This window comes from Populus trichocarpa, chromosome 19, assembly GCF_000002775.5.
Source record: "Populus trichocarpa isolate Nisqually-1 chromosome 19, P.trichocarpa_v4.1, whole genome shotgun sequence".
Taxonomy (NCBI): Eukaryota; Viridiplantae; Streptophyta; class Magnoliopsida; order Malpighiales; family Salicaceae; genus Populus; species Populus trichocarpa.
Window position 1 is genome coordinate 3,038,285 of NC_037303.2, and position 11,382 is coordinate 3,049,666.

At 30.9% G+C, this 11,382-nt stretch overlaps 1 protein-coding gene across 7 annotated transcripts; it reads left to right on the forward strand.

Annotated features, from left to right (window-relative positions):
* Window positions 1–5,560: 5,560 nt before the first annotated feature.
* Window positions 5,561–10,179, forward strand: LOC7487180 (low-specificity L-threonine aldolase 1). 7 transcript variants are annotated; one of them, XM_002325298.4, is made up of 11 exons: window positions 5,561–5,724; window positions 6,412–6,517; window positions 7,028–7,475; window positions 8,280–8,391; window positions 8,578–8,628; window positions 8,729–8,800; window positions 8,889–9,021; window positions 9,150–9,208; window positions 9,476–9,576; window positions 9,855–9,921; window positions 10,020–10,179. In XM_002325298.4, exons 3-11 carry the CDS (start codon window positions 7,033–7,035, stop codon window positions 10,059–10,061), a joined length of 1,080 nt encoding a protein of 359 aa, XP_002325334.2. In that variant the 5' UTR covers window positions 5,561–5,724; window positions 6,412–6,517; window positions 7,028–7,032; the 3' UTR covers window positions 10,062–10,179. The 7 variants fall into 7 exon arrangements, with proteins under 7 accessions (XP_002325334.2, XP_024446679.1, XP_024446677.1 ...); XM_024590911.2 differs by having other exon boundaries at window positions 5,583–5,733; XM_024590910.2 differs by lacking the exon at window positions 5,561–5,724 and adding an exon at window positions 5,764–5,930.
* The last annotated feature ends 1,203 nt before the right edge of the window (window positions 10,180–11,382 follow it).

Genomic DNA, 11,382 nt, shown 5'->3' on the forward strand with positions numbered 1-11,382 from the left:
TTCAACGTTAGGGCAGCTGCTTTGAAAGTCGATTGTCATGTGTGAATTTTACCATTTGGGATTTTTCTGAATACTCAACTTCCATTGCAATTCTCCAACTTGTGAGCTATGGCTCGAAGCATCCTAGCCATTGTATTTAGTTCCATGCATTGTAAGACGTCTGGTGATTTGAGATTTGAAGAGGTAGCTGGCTAGAAAAGACAGAGAGGATAAGCTGACACTATTTTTCATTTTCATGTTTATCTTTCCAAGTAAATATATTTTTATTTTTTTCATATCAATCTCGGATTGACTGGTGGTGGAAAAAGAAAAACAAGAAAAACACCAAATGCACCCATCTTAGCCATAAATTATTATTATCAAGAATTTGAATGAGAATTGAATGCAGTAAACAAGCTCAATGGATAACGTGGATGAAGTCATCGTCCCTTTTGAGCCACGCTTGCCGAACTGGGAAATGATGCGTGTTTTCCCCAAATGAGTCAGTGTATAATATGATACTTCAGCTATAATTTCACTTACTTGAGCTGAGTTTTAATTTGAATAGTTAATTTGACTAAATTTAATCTAAATTTTATTAATTTAGACAAAAATAATAGATTATTCAAGTTCTAAACTAGATTAGATTCTAGACTAAATTTAATAACTATATTCAGTATTATTTTTACTATTTGGCCTAACTACATTCTAACAATTACGAGTAAAAAAAACTCATTTTTTATCTAAGAATATTTTTTTTTAGAGACGTTAGAGACTAGCTAATCAACCTGGATATATACAAGTTGATGAAATAAATTAAACAAATTTCTATTCAACACTCACAAAAATAATTAATTGAAGCATCCCCTTTAGTTCCATAAACAAACCTAAAGCACAAGCACTAGCACATGCCATGCATCCCCTGTTTTCTTTATACTTTGGTCACAATCTAACGCAAGTAGCCAACTGTTTGCAAGTATGTTGGGTTTAGATGATTTTTGAAAATATATTTTATTTAAAAATTATTAAATTGATATTTTTAATGTTTTTTTATAATTTTGATGTGCTAATATAAAAAATTAAAAAAAAATAAAAAATATATATATTTTAACACAACCACTAGTTTACCTGCACATCCACTTTTAGATGTGGCATATCCAACCAAATTTAGATAACTTTTTTGACATTATCATCCCAACTAAGCACAACCCAAAACGAACCTTTCTTCCTGCTGGAAGGATAGACTCAAGCCTCCTTTCAACCTCTACTCAAGCCTCCTTTCAACCTCTGAAGTTGTGTACTCTTACATTAGCCTATCAATCACTAGCTGCGTGCACAATACATGTATGGCGCAATACATGTATGTTTTTCATGTTTATAAGCCATTATTATTGGAAGAGCCTTCCATTATGGATGAATGAGAAAAAATCTAAAATCCTATTAAAAAAGGCTTAATAATAAGATGGTAACTCATTGATAGGTGATTCTGAAAAACTACTAGATTCAATATCCTTGAGTTCGGCTATATGTTGAGCTCAAATAAATATGAGTTTGGTGAGCTGCCAGATCCAACATACTTGAATTTAGTCACGTGCTGAGCCTAAATAAACATGAGTCTAGCAAGGTGTCATACTTAATATTCTTGGGTTCAGCTATATGCTGAGTCCAAGCAAATAAGTCTGATGAGTTGTCAGACCCATCTCCCTCGTGGTTGGCTGTGTGTCAAACCTAATTGGTCTGAAGGTCATTACAGACTCATGTTAAGGTTATAAGACTTTGTTTATTTATTTTTAAGACTTTTAAAATGAATTATTCATGTCAAAAATGATTGTCTCCCTACATCTATATATGTATAAAATATCTTTCAATGACCTACCATATTTTCATTTCATTAATGATGTGTAAGAGATATTTGTTCATTATTAATGATGTGAAATTTTTTTTATCTCTCGTTAATGTCATCACAAGAAAATAACTCTTAAACCCTTTTACTTTTTCAAAACGATAAAGTTTAGGGATTATAAATACCTTATTAACCACTCAAATAAGGGGTTCACAATTTTCTTTCTCCAAGCATTCACACTTTAATTTCTAGAGCATTTATCCTATCAAAACAAGAACAAACGCTTTTGTTTTTAGAATTTAAAACTCTTTCTTTTATTTATTACAATCATTTATTTAAAGTCACTGACTTTATCATTAGAGAATCTCTAAAACTCTACTTAAAAAGACTGTTTTGCATGTGTTAGGATTTGTACCACCAATCATATATTTTTTAAGCTCTGGAGAAAGAAATATTGACATGTACATGTGATTAATCATTATCCAAACACTCAGGCTTTGTAAAAGTTTTCTCATAGTAATTTGACACAACACTTCATTATTATTAAACCCAACTAGCTTAGTGGATGAACCCAAGACCTAGCCTAGGTTGGATTAAAAAAAAAACATGTGGGAGTTCATCCGGTTAAACACATCAAAATCCAGCTTGATTTAAAAAAAAAACATTTTTATTTTAATTTTTTAAAAAAAGTAATCCAAAAAAATTAGTCTATATTAATTCATTTAACTCGTGATCCGAGGCTCGAACCTTGTTCGGCAATGTTAAAATGGCAAAATATACAAGCATGGTAAAAATAGTGGGTGCTCTCTGTGGCCCTTTTTGTTTTGAAGGTCCATAATTGCAATTACATGAACAATATTCTTGAGTGCGATTGATGATGGTAGTGGGGTTTCACTTTTCTAGATTCCTGGATCCCTGTACGATCTTTAAAGTATTAGAATCCAAACAATTTTTGTGTCTTTTTCAGGGTTAATGCCTGATGTTATCTTCTCTGTGTGAAGAGTTGCCATGAGATTCCTTCTTTCTTTCTTTCTTTTCTTTCTTTTTTGAATATTCTTAGTTTTTATTTTTTCATTAAAAGGTTATCGTACGTTATAATCTTTGAATTTATATTCCATTTGTTTTATGATATGAATCTTGATTACTTCAGTGATATTAAGAAATTATTAGAAATGCATTAAAATAATATTTTTTATTTTTTAAAAATTATTTTAATATCAGCACATCAAAACAATCCAAAAACATAAAAAAAATTAATTTTTAGCAAAAAATAAAATTTAAATTTTTTAGAAACGCGCGTTGGCCAGCGTTTCCAAACGGAGCCTTAAAGTATAGCAATGAATCCTGAATTTGTATTCTATCAATTAAAATACTATTTTTTTTATTTTTTTTAATTAAAATAATATTATTTAAAAAAATATAAATATAAATTTTAAATGGGTTAACTGAATGATAAATCAACCGAGTTAATCTTTTTATTATTTTGAAACCCAGTCCAAATTAAATTTTAATTGACACACCAAATCAAATTAAATTTAATAAAAATAACTCAATCATAATCATAATCGTAGACTACTAGCCTTATTTTCTATCAGAAATTGAAAGTAGAAAAAAAAAACTATTGTTTGGGGTTGCTTTATTTAAGGCTATGTTTGGAAATGCGGTTATACTCGTGTTTTTAAAAGAATTATTTTTTTTTGCTAAAAAATAATTTTTTTTATATGTTTTAGATGTTTTGATGCACTAATCTAAAAAATAATTTTAAAAAAATAAAAAATATATCATTTTGATGTATTTTAATACAAAAATTACTTTCAAAAGCAACCAAAACTACACTTTTAAACAGTCATTTAAACATTTATTTTGAAATTTTTTTTTTAAAAAAAATCACCATCCAGATTAACCTGTTTTACCAAAACGATGGAATTTAATAACCATGCAACAGCACAAAGTAATTTTTAAAAAATGCATTATTCAAAATCTATTGACAAGAGGTAAAAACTACGTCCTAAGAAAATTCTAAAGGATTAGTCGAAGAAAGATGGTCAATTTTTAAGGAAGAAAACCAAATGGGAAGCCAATGGAAAAGTTAAGCCGCCAGGCGCCAGCAGAGTTGCTTTCCATAGTTACACATTTATTAAAAAAGACCTAGATAACCATCTAGGTGTTCTAGTGATAAAAACTTAGAATAAAAAGGTTTATTTTCTCTGTGATTTCAGGTTCGAATCTTGTGGTTGCTCATATGATGGTCACTAGAGATTTATATGGTCGTTAACTTCAAGACCCGTGGGATTAATCGAGATACGTGCAAACCGGCTCGGACACCCATATTAAACTAAAAAAAAAGAAAAAGAAGACCCAAATTAAATCTGTCCACCTTCCTTAATTTTTATATTACCCGCTGCAATTATATTTCTTTCTGGGTAATTTGTTTTAAACAAATTCAACTAATTAGTTCATATTTTCAACTGAATTAAGTACTTTATATATTATTTTCTTTAACGCACAAATTTATTTTAAAATATCTCCTTTTGCTTTTCAAATAAAAAAAATATTAAATTAAATTAATGTTAGGTGTTTTTTTATGGTTTTAATGTGCTAAAGTAAAAATTAAAAAATATTCTGAATATGTAAAGTTCAAGCTTTTTTTTAATTTGAACTAATTAGTTTAAATCATCAACTGAATTAAATACTAAATACTTTCTTTGTTATTTTATTTAATGCAAAAATTTATTTTAAAAAACCTTATCATTGAAAAAAAAAACTTCCATTTATATGGGAATTATAAGATTTATGGAAAACTTCTTTTTCTAGGGGTGATTATTTTCAGTTCGATTCTGTTTTTATATATAAAAAAAGTAACCAAACTGATCTTTTTTAAAATACCTTAGTTTTTTTTAAAAAAACCGAAATCAGTTCAAACCGACCGGTTTCGGTTCGGTTCGGTTCAGTTCGGTTTTTAGGACAAAAACCGGTTTGACTCGATTTTTTTTTGGTTTGGTTTCGGTTCGTTTTTTTCAGTTTCAAGTTTATAAAACCGAAATCGAACCAAACCGGTCGGTTTTTTCACGGTTTGGTTTTTTTTATTATTTTTTTCTGGTTTTTTCAGTTTAATCAGTTTTTCGGTTTTTTTCTCACCCTTAACGAATACTTTCTTAACCATTAGAACTATGTTAAATTATTAATTATAATGAGATAAGGATGGAATCAACCTTATTATATAATCAATATGTATATAAACTTGTTTATTTAGGGAAGTTATGTAAGATGTTTTTTTAATTAAAAATATATAAAAATAATATTTTTTATAATTTTAATTTTTTTAATATAAACTTATTAAAATTATAAAAAAATACTTAATAATTTCATAATTTTTAAATGAAAAATAATTTTAAAAAATGAAAAATACCACGTGCTAAATCATCATCGATCATGAATTTGATGTAATATAAGCTATTAAAAGCAAAAACGAAAACAAATTATAAGAAGCATACACGAAGCTACCTAAGTGTCATTATCCCTAGTGGATTTCATGCATTCCTTCCACCACGTAGATAGCGATTTTTATGTGGGTTTTTTTTTTTATTTGGCAGTGATGATTTTTAAAGTATTTTTTTTAATATATAAAAATAATATTTTTTTTATTTTTTAAAATTTATATTTAACATTAATACAATAAAATATATATATATAACATTTCTTAAAAAATTTAAAATTCTTAACTGGTCGGCATTCCAAAACAGTATGCTAGTGCTGATACAGTACTGTCTTGTCTCTCTCCCTTTATAAGGGCATGCCGTGATTAAGCTTTATCAGATTTCAAGAAAGCAAGAGAGAAAGAAACAGAAGTTTTTTTTCGTAATTTCTAGTGGATTGCATGCCACCACCTACTGCTGGTGCAGGTTTATCTTGTGATTCCTCTCTTTCAACTTTTTAACTTATTTATGTGGTTTTGGCCGCTGCATGCCATGCCAAAGCATTTCTGTCCCAAGTGGACAAGTTAGCTAGCTCGTGTCCACGCTCACTCACATGAAATAGATAATTCTGGTTAGCTTTGTTTTCTGGATTCTTGTTCAAGAATTTTTTCAAGTTTTAAAAGGCTTTCAAGGTGATGTATTGTCCAGGTTTCTTTTAATTTTATTAAGAAAAGTAGAGGGTTTGTTTCATTTTTTGACTTTGAGTGGCTGGCGGATAAGGTTAGTTTCTTGGAAATTTTGTTGAAATACGTACATATTTAAAGATGACTTGCATGGCTTTGTGATGGTTTCCTTGAGCTCAATGTATAAAACTCTGCAGATTTTGGGCTAAATGAAAGAGTTTGATTTGAGCCTAAACTTTTTCCTGAATGAAACTTTTTCTTGAATGAAAATTTGAGCTCAAGTGTGATAATTGAAAAATTATTGAGTTGATTAAGTGGTTTTTCTTTTGTTTTTGTTCTTGGTGACATGCAAGTTAGAGTTGGTTTCTCTGAGTTCATGTATGGAAATGATCCTGCTTAGTTTTTCCTGATAATTTTTGTGGGTTTTGAATTCTAATGTATATTACAAGTAATTTGTATAGAAATTCTCATGGTTCTTGCTTGCGTGTAGAATTTAAGGAAGTGGGCAGCCAGTTCAATTGAGAAACTTTCTTGGTATCAGGTTTAGAGGTTGAAATTTCAGGGTTAAAAACAGAAAAGAAAACGAACTTGCACAGGTAGTCCATCTCTGTCTTTCTCTCTTTGCCTTTTCATGTACAGAGTTAAATTCTTCACTGGGTTTTAGCTAAAATCACTTTATTTTCCTTAAGACTAGTTCAAGATGCATTGGGCTTGCTGTACTAGTCCTCACAGTAACAGAGCAACTCAATAATATTATCAGTGACTTAGATATATCCCACTTCGATTAAGGATCAATTTAGTTGAATTTGGTTTCTGATCAGATCTTAAAACTTTGGTTATGAATTAAACAAAGATTTATATTGTTTTACTTTCTTGTAAAAATTAGTGTTAGAAGGAAATAGTCATGACTTGTGAACTCTGTGGTTGTCATTTTTTTGGTTAAGAGGGGCTTAAATCCTCAGCAGTTTTGTCGTTAATCAATTTTCCTTCACAATTGGCTATTTCTATCATAATTTGCTCTACATTTTGAAACTTTCATAACTGTGTGAAGATATGAATTTAGGAGTGGACTGATTTTTTGTTCTTGTTATATTGTACTTTTATAGCAAGAATGGTGACTAGAACAGTGGATCTCCGGTCTGACACTGTCACGAAACCAACTGAAGCAATGAGGGCTGCTATGGCAAATGCTGAGGTTGATGATGATGTCTTGAGTTATGATCCCAGTGCGTTACGGTTAGAAACTGAAATGGCAAAAGTCACTGGCAAGGAGGCAGCTCTATTTGTTCCATCAGGCACCATGGGTAACCTTGTTAGTGTTCTTGTGCATTGCAACATTAGGGGAAGTGAGGTAATACTTGGAAATAACTCTCATATCCATATTTATGAGAATGGAGGCATCTCAACAATTGGAGGCGTTCATCCTCGGACTGTGAAGAATAACGATGATGGAACAATGGATATTGATTTAATTGAAGCTGCAATTAGAGATCCTAGAGGGGAGATTGTGTATCCAACTACTAGGCTCATCTGTTTGGAGAATACACAAGCCAAGTGAGTGTCTTTATTCTTCCATGACATTAAAATATTTTGGTGGAGTAACTAGTTTATGTTGCACAATGGTTTATCCCACTTGTTTCAGAAGACTTGGATATTCTATTACTCTAATATATGTGACTCATATTTTGACGTTGGCATGTTCCTTTCTCTCCACTTGCATGTGAGGACTACATTGATTTCTCCCTTGGTTGTCTATCAATGCTAGGGAGCTTCACCTTGATCCCTGTAATTTTCTGTGAGGGACAGTTGGTAGATTTGGTTTAACACTGCTTTTGTCTTTTCACTTTCCTGTTGCTTTCTTAGTCTTATGCTAGGCGCGCTGCTTCTAATAAGTAGGTTGGCCATCTGCAACTGGAGTTGGTAACTTCTGTAAATTTTGAACGAAAAGACGGAACCTCTTCTAGCTCAACTGGGTGGAATTTAATAGAAAATTGCATATCTAGGATTGGATTAAAAAGGAATTATTAGTGCATGTAAGAACAATTATATTGCTTTAAAACCGAATAGAGCATCGGAATCGATCAATGTTTTTAGTGAACTTCAGGTGCTCTTCTTCTATATTGACTTGGATATGGGATTTTTGTCGAACTTAGTTAATACTGACTAGCATATTACTAATAGGCTGTTATTTAATAATTGATAATTGCATTATATTTCTGGATATTCTGTTTTTCTTATTCTTTTTAATTTTCTGAAATTTTGGTACCATTGGAAAGAGATTCATCTTTTCTTTTACTGTATCTTCTACATTTTTAGTTCAACTGTTATGTCTTATGGGATGATCTCTAATCAATGCAGCTGCGGTGGTAGATGCTTGTCTGTAGAATATACAGACAAAGTTGGAGAATTAGCTAAAAAGCATGGTTTGAAGCTTCACATGGATGGGGCTCGCATTTTTAATGCATCTATAGTGAGTGAAATAATTTTCGATGTGCTCATTTATGATTATGTAATAAGTTTGGGAGCAAATTGATCTTCCATGCATGTGTTGATTGAGATAACGCATATGCTCCATTGTTTTCCGTGATGCAAAAGCATGCACAATCTACTGTTTCCACTTTCCAGTATCTGATCCAGAAAAAAATAAATCTCTCAGGCACTCGGAGTTCCAGTTCACAGGCTTTTACAAGCTGCAGATTCAGCTTCGGTATGATTATGTGGCCAGGAATCTAATAGTCACATTCGTTCTCAAAATGTTGCTAGTTAATGAATTATGTTCCTTCATGTATCTCAAACTTTTGAACCAGGTGTGTCTATCAAAAGGTTTAGGTGCACCTGTTGGCTCTGTTATTGTTGGTTCCAAAAGTTTTATTGCCAAGGTAGAATGAAATTTTACTTTAAGGAAGAACACCAGCTTTTTTTGTTTTCTGGATACCAACTCTTGTACTTTCACACGTTCTCTTTTAGGCTAGAATCCTGAGGAAAACCTTAGGAGGTGGAATGAGACAAGTTGGTGTCCTTTGTGCTGCTGCTTTAGTTGCTCTTCACGAGACTGTTCTAAAGCTTGAGGATGATCACAAGAAAACTAAGATGCTAGCAGGTACATGGTGTCCCTATTTATGTAATTTAGCCCTTTCCTTCCTTCTTGCGTTCTATAATACAGAGTCACTCTCTTTTTGCCCCCTGCCGCAAATCAACCGATAATCTTTACTTGCTTTAACTTTTTAGAGGGGCTGAATCAAATTAAAGGACTAAGGCTGAACGTTGCTGCTGTTGAGACCAATATTGTGAGTAATTTAGTTGCCAGAAGTTATAAAATGTGTATTTCCCAGTTCATCAATTCATCTCGATTGCAAAACTCTTTCATAAGTATTTGTGGTCTTATTATATTTCCCTGTTTTATTGAGTATTTTTCTGTAGATTCAACAAATTCATGCACAAATATGAGAACATCTCTGTCTTGTGCGCATCTCTACGTGTGCCTGTTCAAAGCTTTATTTAGTGACCCTGGACAAATGATACATTTACACTCGTTTATAATTTTGTTTGACCAGATATTTTTTGACGTAGTAGAGGGAGCAAAAATCACAGCAGAAAAGCTGTGCAAGAACTTGGAACAGCATGGTATACTTGTAATGCAAGAGAGCCCAGTCAGGTCCGTTGAAACCCCAAATATTCCCATGAATTCTAGCATAAAAGAAAAAGAAAAGGCATCGCATCTCATTTGGTTTTATGTTGCTTGAATTTGCGGTAACCATACTAGTTTTATGTATGGTTACAGCCCTACGACAAGTCGAAAAACCATCTCAACCGTTATTGATTAAGGTCCTATGAATGGTTCTATATATTAATCTCGAACATGGTGCCTGAAGATACATACTTGCATGGCTAGCTAATGCTGAGTTCTTTTCTCATCTTTCTTGCCACTTTCAGGATTAGGGTTGTCCTTCACCACCAGATTTCAGAGAGTGATGTGCAGTACGCACTCTCCTGCTTTAAGGTAATTCGATGCAACACTGCTCTCCATTTATATTTTGCTTATTTCTAATGGCTATTCAAGAACTGAAACTTGAATCTCTGCTGATTTTAATATTGCAGCAAGCTTTGACTGGGAGGGTGCAGGAAGAAAATGGCAACTAGTGGAAGAAATTGTATCAATTCATGTTGTATCAGATATTGTATCAATTCTCAAGTCAACTCATGGTCGGGTTTAATAAATATGAAATAATATAATATAAAAAGACTTATATTGTATCAATTTATATCTTTGTTTGGGCTTATAAGCTTATGTGTTATGATCTTGGGCTCTTCCTTTGCTTTTGCTGGGCTTGTGTAATGCATGGTCACATTCGAGTTCTAAGAAAGGTGGTGTTTGTTTTTGCGGTTAAATTATATTTTTAAAAAATATTGAAGATTTTATTTTTTTTAAATTATGTTTTTGTATTTTTAGGTTGTATGTTATATCAAAAATAAATTTTAAAAAATAAAAAAATATATATTATTTTAATGTATTTTTAAATAAAAAATACTTGTTATTACATTAATAAACATGGGCTACCCGAGAAATTTATCATAATTATGATGTTAGTTTTAGACAAATAAATTATATACATCGGATAAATTTATAATTTGTCCAGCTATGTTTTTTTTAAAAATAATAAAAAACAAAAAAAAATTAATAATTTGTACAGTCACTTTAAGAATTTTTAACCTGGAGAATTTTTCTCAGCACGACACATCATTGAGCAGGTGACCAAAATAATTAAAAAAAAAAAGATCTATATTTTTTTAAAAAAAAAAAGGAAAAGGAAAAATAATTGTTGTAGCAACACAGATTTTCAAGGGTAAAAATCTTGGTACAAGAGTTTAAGAGAAAGGCGAGGTGCAAGAGGCTTTGTGTATCCTATTATATCTCTCGATTGCGCACACACACTCACACACATATCGAGCTAAGTCCTTTTATCTCTTCAAGAATTGCCACACAACTCGAATTCAATTTTGATTGATATTAAAAAAATAGAATAAAATAATATTATTTTAATAAAAATAATTAATTTAGTGACTCATGAGTGCACTCAATTACTAATAAGTTGATCTAATACTCCGTAACCCCTTTTCCAAATCAATTTTCGAATTATAAATTAGAAATATATTTGCATTAAATTTAAAATTGATTTTTTTTAATTACATTGGATTTTTTTTATCTTTTCAAATTTTAGGAAATATGCATGAAGAATTTAACCAATTCTGGTATTATAAATTTATGTTGCATTATTAAATTAACTGGATCGTTAGTTAGCGTTATGGTATAGGTTATATTATTTTTTTAAAAAAAATATACAAAAGAAATATTCAAATGTTGCTGATGTTTTTCTAGTAGATAAAAAATTAAATCATACAAAGGTTGACTTGATATGACATGATCTACTTGATGGCTTTAAATGCAACCGAGAGATCGATA

Excerpts from the sequence above, each read along its gene's own strand:
- LOC7487180 (XM_024590909.2), top strand. The coding sequence starts at position 5,700 with ATGCCACCACCTACTGCTGGTGCAG. Across the intron at positions 8,629-8,728 it reads AAGCTGCAGATTCAGCTTCG|GTGTGTCTATCAAAAGGTTT; the intron begins GTATGATTATGT and ends CTTTTGAACCAG. Across the intron at positions 9,577-9,854 it reads ATGCAAGAGAGCCCAGTCAG|GATTAGGGTTGTCCTTCACC; the intron begins GTCCGTTGAAAC and ends TGCCACTTTCAG.